Consider the following 14,235-nt stretch of genomic DNA (forward strand, 5'->3'; position numbering starts at 1 on the left):
TCACCACTACACTCAACGTCTGTGTACCCAGAAGCTCTCTGCAAACCATTTAAAACAATGCACACGTATTAGTTGTGCTGTTGTTGTCACTAGTAGTTCTCCACCAACACTGCCTAACCTAGGAGCATCCAGAGTTTTGCCTTTTCCTGGGTTTCTTGCTAGGCTGGCCTGCCCTTTCGCTCATCACTGCATGGACAAATCCCAAGTCCAGCCATGGTCTCTCTTGATCAGTCCAGCTCAAGAAAATCTCTGTTCTTTGAGCCTTGGTAGCAGTTTTGTTCCCCAGCTTTATTGAGATAAAATGGACATATAACACTGTAAATTTAAGGTATACAACATGATTTGATACATGAATCTTGTAGGAAATATTTACGACAAAATGTTACTTATGAAACCCATCACCTCATAGTTACCATTTATGTGTGTGGGGGGGTGGGGGGGTGTTTAGAACATTTAAAATCTACTCTCTTTGTAACTTTTAAGTGTACAATACTGTATTGTTAACTACAGACACCATGCTGTACATTAGATCCCTAGAACTTACTCATCTTATAAATGAAAATCTGTACCCTTTAACTAATATTTCCTCATTTCTGCTATTGCCCAGAACCTTGGCAACCACCAATCTACTCTGCCCGGCAGCAGTTTTTTTTTACCTTTGTTATGGCTCTTAATACTGAATTGTCATGATTTTAAAAATCACAATTTATGGGATGCCTGGGTGGCTCAGTCGATTAAGCTGCTGCCTTTGGCTCAGGTCATGATCCCAGGGTCCTGGGATCGAGTCCCGCATCGGGCTCCTTGCTCGGGGTGGGGGTTGGGGGGAGCCTGTTTCTCTCTCTGCCACTGCCTGCCAGTTTGCCTGCTTGTGCTCTCTCTCTCTCTGACAAATAAATAAATAAAATCTTTTTTAAAAAATCACAATTTATAATTTTAAAAACTCATATACATTTATAGTACCAAGTAGATGAAGACATCGCAGATGTTTGATTTTTCAGTATCCAAACACACTTCCAGTGTGGGAGAGAAATTCCAAAATCAGTAGAAGGCAGAGCCCCGCTTTCACCAGTGAAGCCAAAGGAAGGTAGACATTCCTTAATCCTATCATTCTAAGGTATCCAGTTGCCTCTAAGTTCTACCTTTCCCATAAGTCCTTTTCTACTTGTCATGGTCAGGTCTAATTATTAGGGGCACCTGATATATGGACTTAAAATGCTCTGCTTTGATGACTTTAAAGAAGGAGAAGTGCAGTAATCTGGTTTCAAGTGGAGCAGTGATATTTTTCAGCAGATTTGGGAAACAGATTAATGAGTTTCTATACTTGCACACAGTAGGCACTCATATATGTTTTAATGGATGTTTCTATTTTTTTTAAAGATTTTATTTATTTATTTATTTATTTGAGAGAAAGCACGAGAGAAAGAGAAAGAGAGAGAGAGAGAGAGAGAGAGAGGACAAGCGCTGGGGAGGGGCAGAGGGAGAGAGAGAAGAAGACTCCCACTGAGCAGGGAGCCCAAAGTGAAGCGGGGCTCAATCCCAGTACCCTGGGATCATGACCTGAGCCAAAGGCGACGCTTAACCAACTGAGTCACCCTGGTGCCCCATGGATATTTCAAACAGGAACCATTTTGCCAAGAGTAAGCAAAGAAATCTTTTTTCCTTATGGAACACAACACAAACATTCATTTATCCAGGAAAGCTAAGATATATTCTCTTTCGGGTAAGAAAGTAAATTTACCTTTTCATGTCCTCTTCCTGGCCTTGGATCCATTTAAAATCTGTAGCTTTTTGTATATATGATGTTTTGCACTAACACAGGTTAGAATAAACCTTTTGGCTAATTAGTTCTCCCAGTAGTTTTGTTTCACATTTCTCTAGCATTTTTTTTTCTTTAAAATATTTTTAAACCAGGACTTGATTTTTCAATGGGATTTTATTCCCATGTCATATGTTTTAAACAAGCATCTTAACTCCCCATGCTATTTCAAAACATTTACATGGTTCAACAAGTAATTCTTGTTAAATTTCCTCTATTGTTTGGATTTTCCAATTTGAGCAGCTTTATATTAGTAAAATAATTTTTATTATTTTTCTTAATAACTTTCACTATTTGCTCTTAAATTTGATTTCAATCCATAGAACCTCTTTTTAATGTACCAAAATTCATGTTCCATTCCATTATCATAACTTTATATAAGTTTACGTGGCACATATGAACTTTCTTGAAAGTTTCTCTACAATCAAATAAGGCTCTAAATTAAATTATGTTTCAAATCATTTTCTATGTTCTGCTCATTGTAATAATTAACTAGAATCATTTTTGCCTCAATCTTTAAGGACCTCTATAACCCACCTTTTCTTTCCTGTTTAACAAGCTACCTTAACTCTCACTGTGCTGGCAACCCCTTCTAACCCATCATCACTTTCATAATTTGATCTCAGCATATCTTTCCAAACATTTCGTCCACAGTTCATCTTAAAGACACCTTTACTCCAAACTCGCTTTTACTGTTCTCCAAATACACCATGCTCTCTTCAGCCTTATAGCTTGGCACTCACCCTCCTCCTCTTCTCCAGTGCTTTCTCCAGACTCTTCAGAAAAGCCAACCTGTTACCTTCCCTCGCAAATTGTTGGACAGAGCTGTGGATATTTTACTTTTATTCTCTGACTTCCTCCAACTTCATCTTTCTGTTTTCCTGTTATCTTTTCTATGCACTCCAAAGACTTCCTCTTGTTCTAGACCATGTGGAACAAGCCTCTTCTTCCTCCTCCTTGATGATTTATATACTGCTCTAAGTCCAAACTTTCCATTATTCTTCCTTTATGCTGGCCTTTATCGCGGTTTGCCTTTGAGAGATAATTATTCTTTGGCTATTTCTTTCTCCCCGTTCCTCTATGAACATCCTTTACGCATATAACAAATGGACAAATCTTCCACATGAAATATCTGGGTTACATTTTTAATTCTATACTTTTACTTCCTGGGCCAATAATAGAATAGATCTCCAGAAAGAACAGACATTCAGTTGCTGAATGGAAGAAATGTTGCCTTCCCTATTCAAAAGCAGCCCTTCTGACTAATTAAAGAAATATGTCAAAACAGTTCCCAAGAAGAACCCATATGTCAGCCAAAGAATTAAATATTTTGAAAATGAGAAGAACCACTTGGTCTATTTTTCAATAGAGATTGAGAACAAAGGAAAAGAAGAAAGACAGGGCAGGAATAAATCAGAATTCAAGCTGAAATAAATATAGAAATCTCCAGTTGTAACGAAAGGGAAAACTATGTAAGCTTAGGACTCTGGTGAAGCCCTCAGACACTATGTACATAGCTGAGTTTTTTACTACATTTCTAACACTTGCCACCAGTTTTTGACCAAAACCAAGTCCTCAGAAAAGAAAAATGGGACACAAAGTGTGCTGGAATGATGGGCAATAGACAAAGCCTTTTGCAAGATACAAATACTTTTTAAAAACAGTGTGCTTCAAAACCAGTTGGAGGGGGTTTGGAAACAGTGAGCACTGAAGATGTCAGTGTTTAGTGAGAATGGACTTTGTGAAATATAAAGCATCATTCGAATATAAGCTATTTATTACTACTGGACAGGAATGTAGTTACCTCTTACCCACTGAGGGGTAACAAATGGTATTAAGTGAGTCCCATTACTTCCTTCAAACTTCAAATGGCAAAAGCAGTTAGGGGGAAAAAGAATACTGGAAAGGATTTATTTCTCTTTTTAAATCCGAGGGAATCGGGCTCCTAAATGTCCAAGTAGTAGGAAGGAGAGGTACTCAGCAGCAGGATGCTGGTGCAATTTGGCTATGAGCCTTCCAGGATCGAATAAAAATACGTGTTTATGGAAGCAGGGCAGCTGCTCAGCTAGCTTGGATGCCCACCCTTTAAGGACTCAAGATTCGCCATTTTCCTTAGTCAACTACTTCTGCAGTCTATGAGAAGTATCAAACTAAAGAGTAAAGATATAGAGATGTTTTGGTTACTGAGCTTCCTGAAGACAACAACATCAGTCTCTTTCTTATAAGCCATCAGAGCAGTTCAAATAAGGTACCATCACAATGTTTCCATCTTTGGGCTGTATGCAGAAATGGTTAGAAATTCCCCACCATTGGTTTATTCAATAAATACTTGTTGATACTATATCACAGCAGATACTGTGGGCATCAAATTGAGTAAGAAAAATAACAAATGTCATATATGTATAATGCGCACACACACACACTACCATGAATAAAGCTTGTCACTTTGCAGGTTATTGGTATTCATTCCTTCCTTCCTTCCTTCCTCTTCTTACCATACAGCTCCATGTTCTTGCTTACCACTCTAATGGGGACAAGCAAACAAATAATTCTGTTATAGTGAAATCTGCGACATTATATGTGATATAATGTGAAATGATGTGGTATGAAATATGACATGGGAGTGACAGGAGCACGTGCCAAGTCAGCTGAGTCCTAGGCCACAGTTTGCCTGGTAGACACTGGCCAATATAGAGAAATAAGAAGTAATCACAATTCAACAGATTTGTATTTCAAGAAACACAATAAATATTTCTTCTGGAATCTAAACCAGTTGATAAAAGAAAAGGTCATGTCAATTTAAATGGGAATTACTACTACTAATTGCTTTGCTTAAAAAAAATAAAAAAGTAGCAGAAGAAAATCAGAGCAGAGCAGAGAAACTAATTTTTTACTAACAATCAAATGCAGAAGAAATTCTAAATATCTGTCAAAAACAGGGCTAAGTGAACTATTTCTGAAGCAACAAAAAAGACCCCTAAGCAAGAAATTTTTATAATCATCCTCTTTCTAGGTCGGAACTCTGTTAGAATGAGACAAAGAAAAATCTGGACCTGGAATAAGAGGAAGATGTTAGGAATCCATTCACCACACTGACAGAGATCTGTTTAACAAACAGATGGACGGCCAGAGTAATCAGATATCACAGAAAAAGGGAATAGATTAAGGGGAATAAATGAAAAATTATGACTCCAGAGTAAAGGGCAAAACATGTTTTAGGACATCATTAGGTTAAGTTAGTAGAAAAGAGAAAAGAAATTCTTAGAAAATGATAAAGGAAAGAATCATTTTTCATGTTTCTCCGTAAGAAAGCATTCAGTATGCTTGGAAAAATTAAATTAGATATTTTAATGTACCTGAGTAAATATTAAATGAATTCTGGAATTTAAAAATCCCTGGTGCTCACTCCACACAACCTAGAATGGGAGGAGAGAAGAAGAGGAATGCTGCCACACAAAATAAATGACTTGTTTGGGTTTTCTTTTACTGGCCATAAATAAAGGGTGTCTTGTAAGTGTATAAATAGGATCCAAGAAAGCTAGTGGGGTATTTGTTTTTTTATATTTTCCTCTTCTCTTTTTTTTAAGGAATAGAAAGCCATAATAAAGAAAAGATCTAGGAAGTCTACAAATTTCATTAAAATATAATTGGACTTGCAGGAACAATTACTGTGCCGTACTGTAAGGGGAGCTCTTGGCACATAAGAGCAAAGTACACGTATGAGCTCGTCTACCAGCCTCGGCAAGACCCACTTCCAGCTAGAAGCAGTCATGTTTCAACACCTCCGATTCCCTAATGCTGACAAGCTAAACAACTTGTTTTGTCTCTGGGAGCTCTTCTCTGGTGATTAACTGCTTATGGTGAATACTAATTATAGGAAAGTACAGTATTGAAGAAGTAGTGTCCTATTTCCTCTACCTGCAGCCTTGAATGTGTCTTTGAGTCTAGAAAAGTACCAGGTAGAGCCACTGCAAACCAAAACCAAGAAAAATATCTCCTCCCCCATGGTAAATAAATGTATCCCCTTCTACTTTTTAGAATAACAGAGTTCACTGACAATAAACCTCCTTTAACCTCTGGGCTCCAAACCAAAGAGAATTACAACAATAAAGTGAGTGTTTTAAAGGCTATAATAATCATATGGATAAATGTGCAGCAAGAGCCTGTGAATTAGTAACTATCAGTGTCCTCAATTCCCCACGTCCCATGTTGAAAATTTACCCCAAATTGTCAGTTCTTAGGAACTGCACCTCAGATTAAAATCTTCCCACCAGGGAGTCTATGAGAATTTGTTCTTGTGTTTTAAATCCTAAGTGCTTGTTAAACAGCCAACACTGCAAAATTAGAGACCATTAAACAATATAAGGCAGCAAATGATTAAATCTACCAAATACACATTCAAAGCAGCTTAAGCTACTTTTTAATTAAAAATAAAATATCACTGGCTAAATTCAGATGTCTTAGCTATTCAGAAAAAGTTAGAAGGCTGTTCAAAATGCAAAATGCTGCAGATAAAGCCAGAAAGAAAAGGAGAAATGGGAGAGGGGATGGACTGGGGAGGGAGCTCCTGTAGTCCCTGTGCCCAAGGAGGCAGGGCCTTGCAGTGCTGACCCGGTTTAGTCAGAGGATGAGAAGGGGGAGTCATTGCCACACTACAGGGTGAGAACTCCATGTGGCTGCTGATTAAATAAGCTTTATTAGCCAAGGCCTCAGAGGAGACAGGGTGTTCCACCTTCTTGGCAAGGGGAATGAGTTGAGTAACAGCATCTCAGGAAGCTACGGCATTGGAGATGTATAGATGGCCGAAGGAAATGTTCGTGCTATTTTTAAATGTAGCTTGAACTACTTGATAAAGAGTTTGTGAAATCATTATTAGCATTTGGGGAAGGTGGCATGGGAGCTTCTGATGAACAGAATCACTTAAGAGTGAAAGACATTTTTACTGTAAAGTTAGAAGTACACAAACATTGTAGCTTTAAGTTGTTCCTACTTGTTTAAGGAAAAGAAAAAGGGCCAGGGGACTTAGTCAACGTTGGGCAGGAGGCCAAGAATCTGAAGATCAGACTTAAGGCTGGGATGATATCATTCACTCTGAAGTCTTGATACTCTTTCTAAAGCATGAGAAAATTTACTGGTAAAACCTTACCTCACCCACAGTTTTCTTATTTTTAACTCTTATTTTTTTTTTCCTCTCAAGAATAATTTTCTAAATCTGCTTTCTGCCTTATATGTAAATGTTATGAATTTACATTTAGCAAGCGACATGGTCTTACCTAAAAAGCTTGCCCTAAAGTAAAGCACAGGCACTTGGTAGCTACAGGAGTATAAGACATGATACTCGTATTTAACCACTTCACTTCCGGCTGTGGTCTCAGTCACTTCAAAATCATCCGGGGGTAGTTCTAGAGCCTCCTGAAACAAAGCAAAACAAAAACAAAATGTGTTTGTCAGTTTAAAAAAAAATGAGTACATTAGCACAGAAAGGGAAAGAGGAGAGTTTCTTCTGGCAAAATAACAGTTAAATAAATATAGGACTATGAGGTAAGGAAAAGGGAGTTTCCAACACTAATGTTTAATGTTTGAGTCCTGGGTAAATAGTAAAACCAGAAAACATTAACATTAAGTAATTCCAGATTGTTTTTGAGAGACAAAGCAGCTCTGGGTAAAGAAACAGGAAGGAAAAGTGGGGGGGGGGTGAGCAAAAGGTATGTTGCAACAGCAACTCTGAAAAATCTTTACTATACAATTTTAGCAACAAGATGATGGCTCTACAAGCTACCTTCTTCCCTACCTGTGAAAGCTAAAAACATCCTAACAATTGAACAAGAGACTGTGAAATGTCCCTAAAGATTCTATTGTACTTGCCAAAAGATGATTCATTGTGTGCGGAACAATTCCCAGTTCCATTTTGAATGAGAAAGTTATTTTGCAAGAGGCTGAGTATGTTAGGTACATTTCAAAACCTGAGATGAGTCTGTTTTCTTTATTATTGTGCTATCTGTGGCATATTTCTACAATAAATCTTGATATTTATAATAGAATAAATGGCAAATGCTAATGCCAACTTAAACACGGTTTTTGTAAGTAAAGATGGTTATAGCTAGCTCACTTCTCACTAATCATTCTTTACTGAGGGATTTTTTTAAAAATTATTATTATTTGTGGGTGTTTCTAAGGAATTTATCTTAATGTTTGGAAGCAATTAATTGGACATGTTAAGTCAGAATCTCGTTCTATCTATACTCATTTATTTGGGTTGATTTGAGTTGAAAAATTTCCTTTGAAATTAAATTAGTAAAAGGAAAGAAGCAGGTTGGTTTGGCTCATTTCTACCCCTCATTAAAACTGTACAACAATGAACAATTGGAAAGAGTTACAGGAAAGATTTCAAACTTTATCAATATGAAATAAGGTTTCCTGTGGAGATAAGCAAAGCCACAGACTCCTCTCCAGATCTGTATCTGCTTTACTAATTGCCCACTCACAGTCAATTCATTGGGGGAGATACTACACTGGATAAATCACAACCGAGATACTTACAAAATAGTTTTCACTAAACTCCGGTAAACACTATCAATTAAATAGAACGAATTAAGTAACCAGAGAGAAATCAACAAAATATATATTCCAAATACAGAAAGTTAATACAGTCGCAAGAAAGAGGTTTTTCTGTTTATTTGGTTTTTCATTAGGCAGTTACCTGTATCTCCTTTAAAGCAGTTCTTCAAACCAAATTCTTTCTTTTTGGTCAAAGATTAGTTTGTTTTGTATTTATAATTTCTTTCCTTTTTTTTTTTAACATTATAAAGCATTATGTCTTTATAGATTAAAAAAAAAAAAATCATTGTAGGGGTGTCTGGGTGGCTAAGTCAGTAAAGCCCCTGACTCTTGATTTCAGCTCAGGTCATGATCTCAGGGTTGTGAGATCGAGCCCTGTGTTGGGCTCCACAATGGTCATGGAGCCTGCTTCAGATTCTCTCACCCTCTCTCCCTCTGCCCTGCACCCTCTCATCCCTCTCTTAAAATTAAGTAAATAAATAAATTGCAAATACTGCACAAGTATATAAAATAAAAAGGGAAATTCCCCTCATCCCAGCACCTCTATTCTTTCAGTATGTAACCATTTTTTTTTTAAAGATTTTATTTATTTATTTGAGAGAGAGAATGAGTGAGAGAGAGCATGAGAGAGGAGAAGGTCAGAGGGAGAAGCAGACTCCCCAGGGAGCTGGGAGCCCAATGCGGGACTCGATCCTGGAAGTCCAGGATCATGACCTGAGCTGAAGGCAGTCGCTCAACCCACTGAGCCACCCAGGCGCCCAGTATGTAACCATTTTTAACCAGTGAGTATTTTCCCAGACTTTCACAATTTTTTGGCCTATAATCACGTGCACACACACCCATACACTTACACCCACCCATCCACCCTTGATTCAATCATGATGTATAGGGTCGCCTGGGTGGGTCAGGTAAGCCTCAGACTCTTGGTTTCAGGTCAGGAAATGTTCTCAAAGTCATGAGACTGAGCCCTTCCTCAGGCCCCGTGCTGGGCAGAGAGGCTGCTTAAAATTCTCTCTCCCTCTCCCCTCTGCTTCTTCCCTTACATGTGCGCACACACGTGCATGTGCACACACTCTCTCTCTCAAAAAAAACCCAAAACAAAACATGATGCATATACATATATTCCTTGATTTGATTTTTTTGCTTTTTAGTCACGGACATCTTATCACGTCCTACCACATCAATGCTGTAGATTTTGTTCTTTCATTTTTAAATTTTTTTTAATATTTTTATTTATTTACCTGAGAGAGCACAAGCAGGCAGAGCAGCAGAGGGAGAGGGAGAAGCAGGCTCCCCTCTGAACAGGGAGCCCAATGTGGGGCTCGATCCCAGGACCCTGGGATCATGACCTGCGCTGAAGGCAGTTACTTAACCAACTGTTTTGCTTTCTTTTAATGGCTTCACTGTATTCCATTACATGACTATGCTATAGTTTGTTTTAGCATTTTCATATTGTTAGCTATTTTAGGTTGATAATAATTTTCTGCTACTACAACTAATACTACAATACATATCATACCACATATATCCTTATACACCTCTATTTTTCTGTGGTAGATTTCTAAAGAGGGCATTATTGTATGAAAAGGTATGTGCATTTTAAAGTTCAATAGATAATTGCCAATCTGTCCTCAGAAAAAGGCTGCATCGATTTATATTCCCAGCAAGAATGTAGGAGAATGTCCTTTCCCACATCCCGTAAGTACTTGAATATTATTTGCTTTTAATTTTTGTGTATTTGATGAATTTTTAAATGTCATCTTTTGTTGCCTTATTTTTTTTAAAATTTTATTTATTTATTTGACAGAGAGAGATCACAAGTAGGCAGAGTGGCAGGCAGAGAGAGAGGGGGGGAAGCAGGCTCCCTGCTGAGCAGAGAGCCTGATGTGGGGCTTGATCCCAGGACCCTGAGATCATGACCTGAGCCGAAGGCAGAGGCCTTGACCCACTGAGCCACCCAGGCACCCCTTTTGTTGCCTTTTTAAAAAGATTTATTATTATTACTATTATTTTTAGAAAGGTGGGGGAGGGGCAGAGAGGGAGACACTGACTCCCTGCTAAGAGCAAAGTTATTTCTAATATACAAAGAGTTTAGATACTTCCATAGGCTAGGCTTGGGACTCAATCCCACCACCCTGAGATCATGACTTCAGTCAAAATCAAGAATTAGATGTTTCACCAACTGAGCCACCCCGGTGCCCAGCATTTTTTGGTTTTAAATTCCAGTTTATTGATTCCTAGTGAAAGTGAACATTTATTCATATGTGTATTGGTAATTTGCATTATTTTGAGGTTTGCCTGTTCCTACCCTTTGCCTATTTTTTGATATTTAGTTTGCACCTTTCCTATGGAAGTATCTAAACTCTTCGTATATTAGAAATAACTTTTATTAGATATAGATATCTCCCTCTGCATCATACAAAAACAAAGATGCACAAAGATATGTGTGATATGTATATGTATGTATATGTATTGTGTGTGTATATATAAAAAACATTTTCATTCAGTTTTCTTTTAAACTTTGTTTCTTATTTTATCATAAAGATTTTTTTCGGGCACCTGGATGGCTCAGTTGGTTAAGTGACTGCCTTTGGCTTGGGTCATGATCCTGGAGTCCCCGGATCAAGTCCCGCATCGGGCTCCCTGCTCAGTGGGGAGTCTGCTTCTCCCTCTGACCCTCTCCCCTCTCATGCTCTCTCTCTCTCACTCTCTCTCAAGTAAATAAACAAATCCTTAAAAAAAAAAAAAAAAGATTTTTGTCACTTTTATGTAGTAAAATCCATACATTTTCTTTTTGCAGATTCTGAGTTACCCATCTTCATTAAAAGGCCACCTACTATGGTCCACCTCACCCTTAAAAATTATAAAAATGTTAAACTTTATTCTGCACACACATACATATTATGTCTTTAACTTTACGTTTAGATCATTAGTCGACCTAAATTTTGTTTTTGCATATGGTGTGAGAATTTTTCCCAAAGGATTTCTAACAGTCCTTCTTTCCCCACTGCTTCTTAATGCCACCTTTACTGTAAATTAAATTTGTGTGTATGTTTATTCCTTATTCTCTATTGAGCTATTTCTCTCCTTAGACAATCACTGTCCAATTCTTAGTAAATACTGAAGTGGGTCATTAATTTCTGCAGCAAACTGCAGATACAGACTGCCTGAGACTCAGTGCTGCTAGGGAGGATAAAATTCCTAGAAAGAATCTCCTTCACTTAAATTCAAATTCAACACTCAGGTATGCACTGGGGTTGACAGCAGGTACTTGCAGTGGTGATCAATTGGACATAAATCCAATTTCTCTGGAACAGTTAGGAGGCCCAAGGAATAAGAAAGGGGACAAACAAGCTTCCTGAAGAGCCATGAGAAGTCTCACTCTAATCACTATTCTCATCAGCAGGAGTACCTTTGTGGGGTTTAAAAACAGGAGTGTTTGAGCACTTCTTTCACTGGGAGGGCTGCTGTGTTTCCCAGTCCCTTGCTCTGGGCAGCTACCTATGGGCAAAGACATTTTTGCATCCTTAACTCATATTAAATGAATTTGAATCCTCAGCTTGTGTCTGCCGGGATCTTTCCATCATTCACAGTCACCTCTATGATACCCATGCAAATGTCATGCAATTTGGAAACCTCAATCTTCTACATCTTTTCTGCTTCCCCTTCTGAAAGTGCCAAATGGTATTAGACTAGGGTTCTTGTCTTATTCATCTTTGTACTCCCAGAGACTCTAACACAGAGCTGAGAACCATAGTGAGCAACACTTTCTATTTCAGGAGCAGATCTGTTTCCTCCCATCCAAGTATTCGACAACAAACTTCATTGTTAATTCACCAGCAACACCATCCCCACCACAAAGTCTGAAAAGAAGTAAATGGAGAAATAAAAATGCAAAAGATCACCAAAAATGATAAACAAGTGGCAAATGAGCCATTAAGCAAGTTAAAACTACAATTAGATACCACTATGTATCTATCAGAGTGGCTAAAATAACAAACAATGATACCTTCTAATGCTGGTGGAAATGCAGAGAAACTAGATCATTCATACACTGCTGCTTGGCTATAAAATCATACTGCAATTTCTTATAAAACTAAACATGTAATTAACATACAACTCACCAATTACACTCATGGGCATTTATCCCAGAGAAATGAAAAAACCTGTACACAAATGTTCAGAGCAGTTTTATTCAGAATAGCCCAGAACTTGAAATATTTCAAATGTCCTTCAACAGGTCATGGTTAAACAGTGATACAGTATTCCACACTACTCAGTAATCAAAACAGCAAACTGTTTTGTTTTGGTTTTTTTGCTTTCATTTTTATTGAGCTTTTTAATTCCGATATAGTTAACATACAGTATTAGTTTAGTTTCAGGTGTACAAAAGTGATTCAACGATGCTCTTCCTTACTCACTGTTCTTCATAATGAGCATACTCTTTAATGCCCAACAACTATTTCACCCACTTCTGGTAATCCTGGTAATCTCTATAGTTAAGAGTCTCTTTCTTGATTTTGTGTGTGTGTGTGTGTGTGTGTGTGTGTGTGTGTGTGTGTTTCCCCCTTTGTTTCTTAAATTCCACATATGAGTGAAATCATATGGTATTTGTCTTTCTCTGACTGATTTATTTCACTTAACATAATACCTTCTACTTCCAACCACATCATTGCAAATGGCAAGATTTCATTTTTCGATGGCTGAATATTCCATTATATATATATCTACCACATCTTCTTTATTCATTCATCTGTTGATGGACATCTGGGCTCTTTCTATAATTTGGCTATCGTTGACATTGCTGTTATAAATGTTGGAGTGCAGGTGCCCCTTTGGATCACTACATTTGTATCTTTGGAGTAAATTCCTAGTAGTACAATTGCTGGGTCATAGGGTAGCTCTATTTTCAACATTTTGAGGAACCTCCATACTGTTTTCCAGAGTGGCTGCACCAGCTTGCATTCCCACCAACAGTATAGGAGGGTTCCCCTTTCTTTGCATCCTTGCCAAAAATCTGTCTTTTCCTGACATTAATTTTATAGATTCTGACTGGTGTCTCATTGGGGTTTTGATTTGTATTTCCCTGATGCCGAGTCATGTTGAGGATTTTTTCATGTGTCTGTTGGCCATTTGTATGTCTTTGGAGAAATGTCTGTTCATCTCCTTTGCCCATTTTTTAAATTGGGTTATTTGTTTTTAGGTATAGAATTGTATCAGTTTTCTTAATATATTTTGGATACTAACTCTTTATCAGATTCGTCATTTGCATATATCTTCTTCCATTTAGTAGGTTGCATTTTAGTTTTGCTGATTGTTTCCATTGCTGTGCAAAAGCTTTTTATCTTGGTGAAGTCCCAATAGTTCATTTTTGCCTTTGTTTCCCTTGCCTTTGGAGACATGTCTAGCAAGAAGTTGCTTCAGCTGAAGTCACAGAGGTTGCTGCCTGTGTTCTCCTCTAGGATTTTGATGGATTCCTATCTCACTTTGAGGTCTTTCATCCATTTAGAGTTTATCTTTGTGTGTGATATGAGTGAGTGGATGAGTTTCATTCTTCTGTATATAGCTGTCCAATTTTCCCAACACCATTAATTGAAGAGACTGTCTTTTTTTCCATCAAATATTCTTACCTGCTTTGTCAAAGATTAGTTGATCATAGAGATGAGGGTCAATTTCTGGGGTTTCTATTCTGTTCTACTGATCTGTGTGTCTGTTTTCATGCCAGTACCACACTCTTGTTGATGATTAGAGGTTTGTAATAGACCTTGAAGTCCAGATTTGTGATGCCACCAGTTTTGGTTTTCTTTTTCAATATACCTTTGGCTATTCAGGGTCTTTTCTGGTTCCATACAAATTGTAGG

General features: G+C 37.8%; 1 protein-coding gene across 7 annotated transcripts in view; it reads right to left on the reverse strand.

Annotated features, from left to right (window-relative positions):
• ATG10 (autophagy related 10) overlaps window positions 1-14,235 on the reverse strand; it is a 306,219-nt gene that overhangs the window by 68,491 nt on the left and 223,493 nt on the right. For all 7 annotated transcript variants that reach the window (XM_032847333.1, XM_032847317.1, XM_032847308.1 and 4 more), the window contains one exon: window positions 7,090-7,228. In XM_032847333.1, the coding sequence (XP_032703224.1) occupies window positions 7,090-7,228 (139 nt within the window). The remainder of the gene's footprint in view (window positions 1-7,089; window positions 7,229-14,235) is intronic.

The sequence above is a fragment of the Lontra canadensis genome, unplaced genomic scaffold (genome assembly GCF_010015895.1).
Source record: "Lontra canadensis isolate GAN:19392208 unplaced genomic scaffold, GSC_riverotter_1.0 scaffold4, whole genome shotgun sequence".
Taxonomy (NCBI): Eukaryota; Metazoa; Chordata; class Mammalia; order Carnivora; family Mustelidae; genus Lontra; species Lontra canadensis.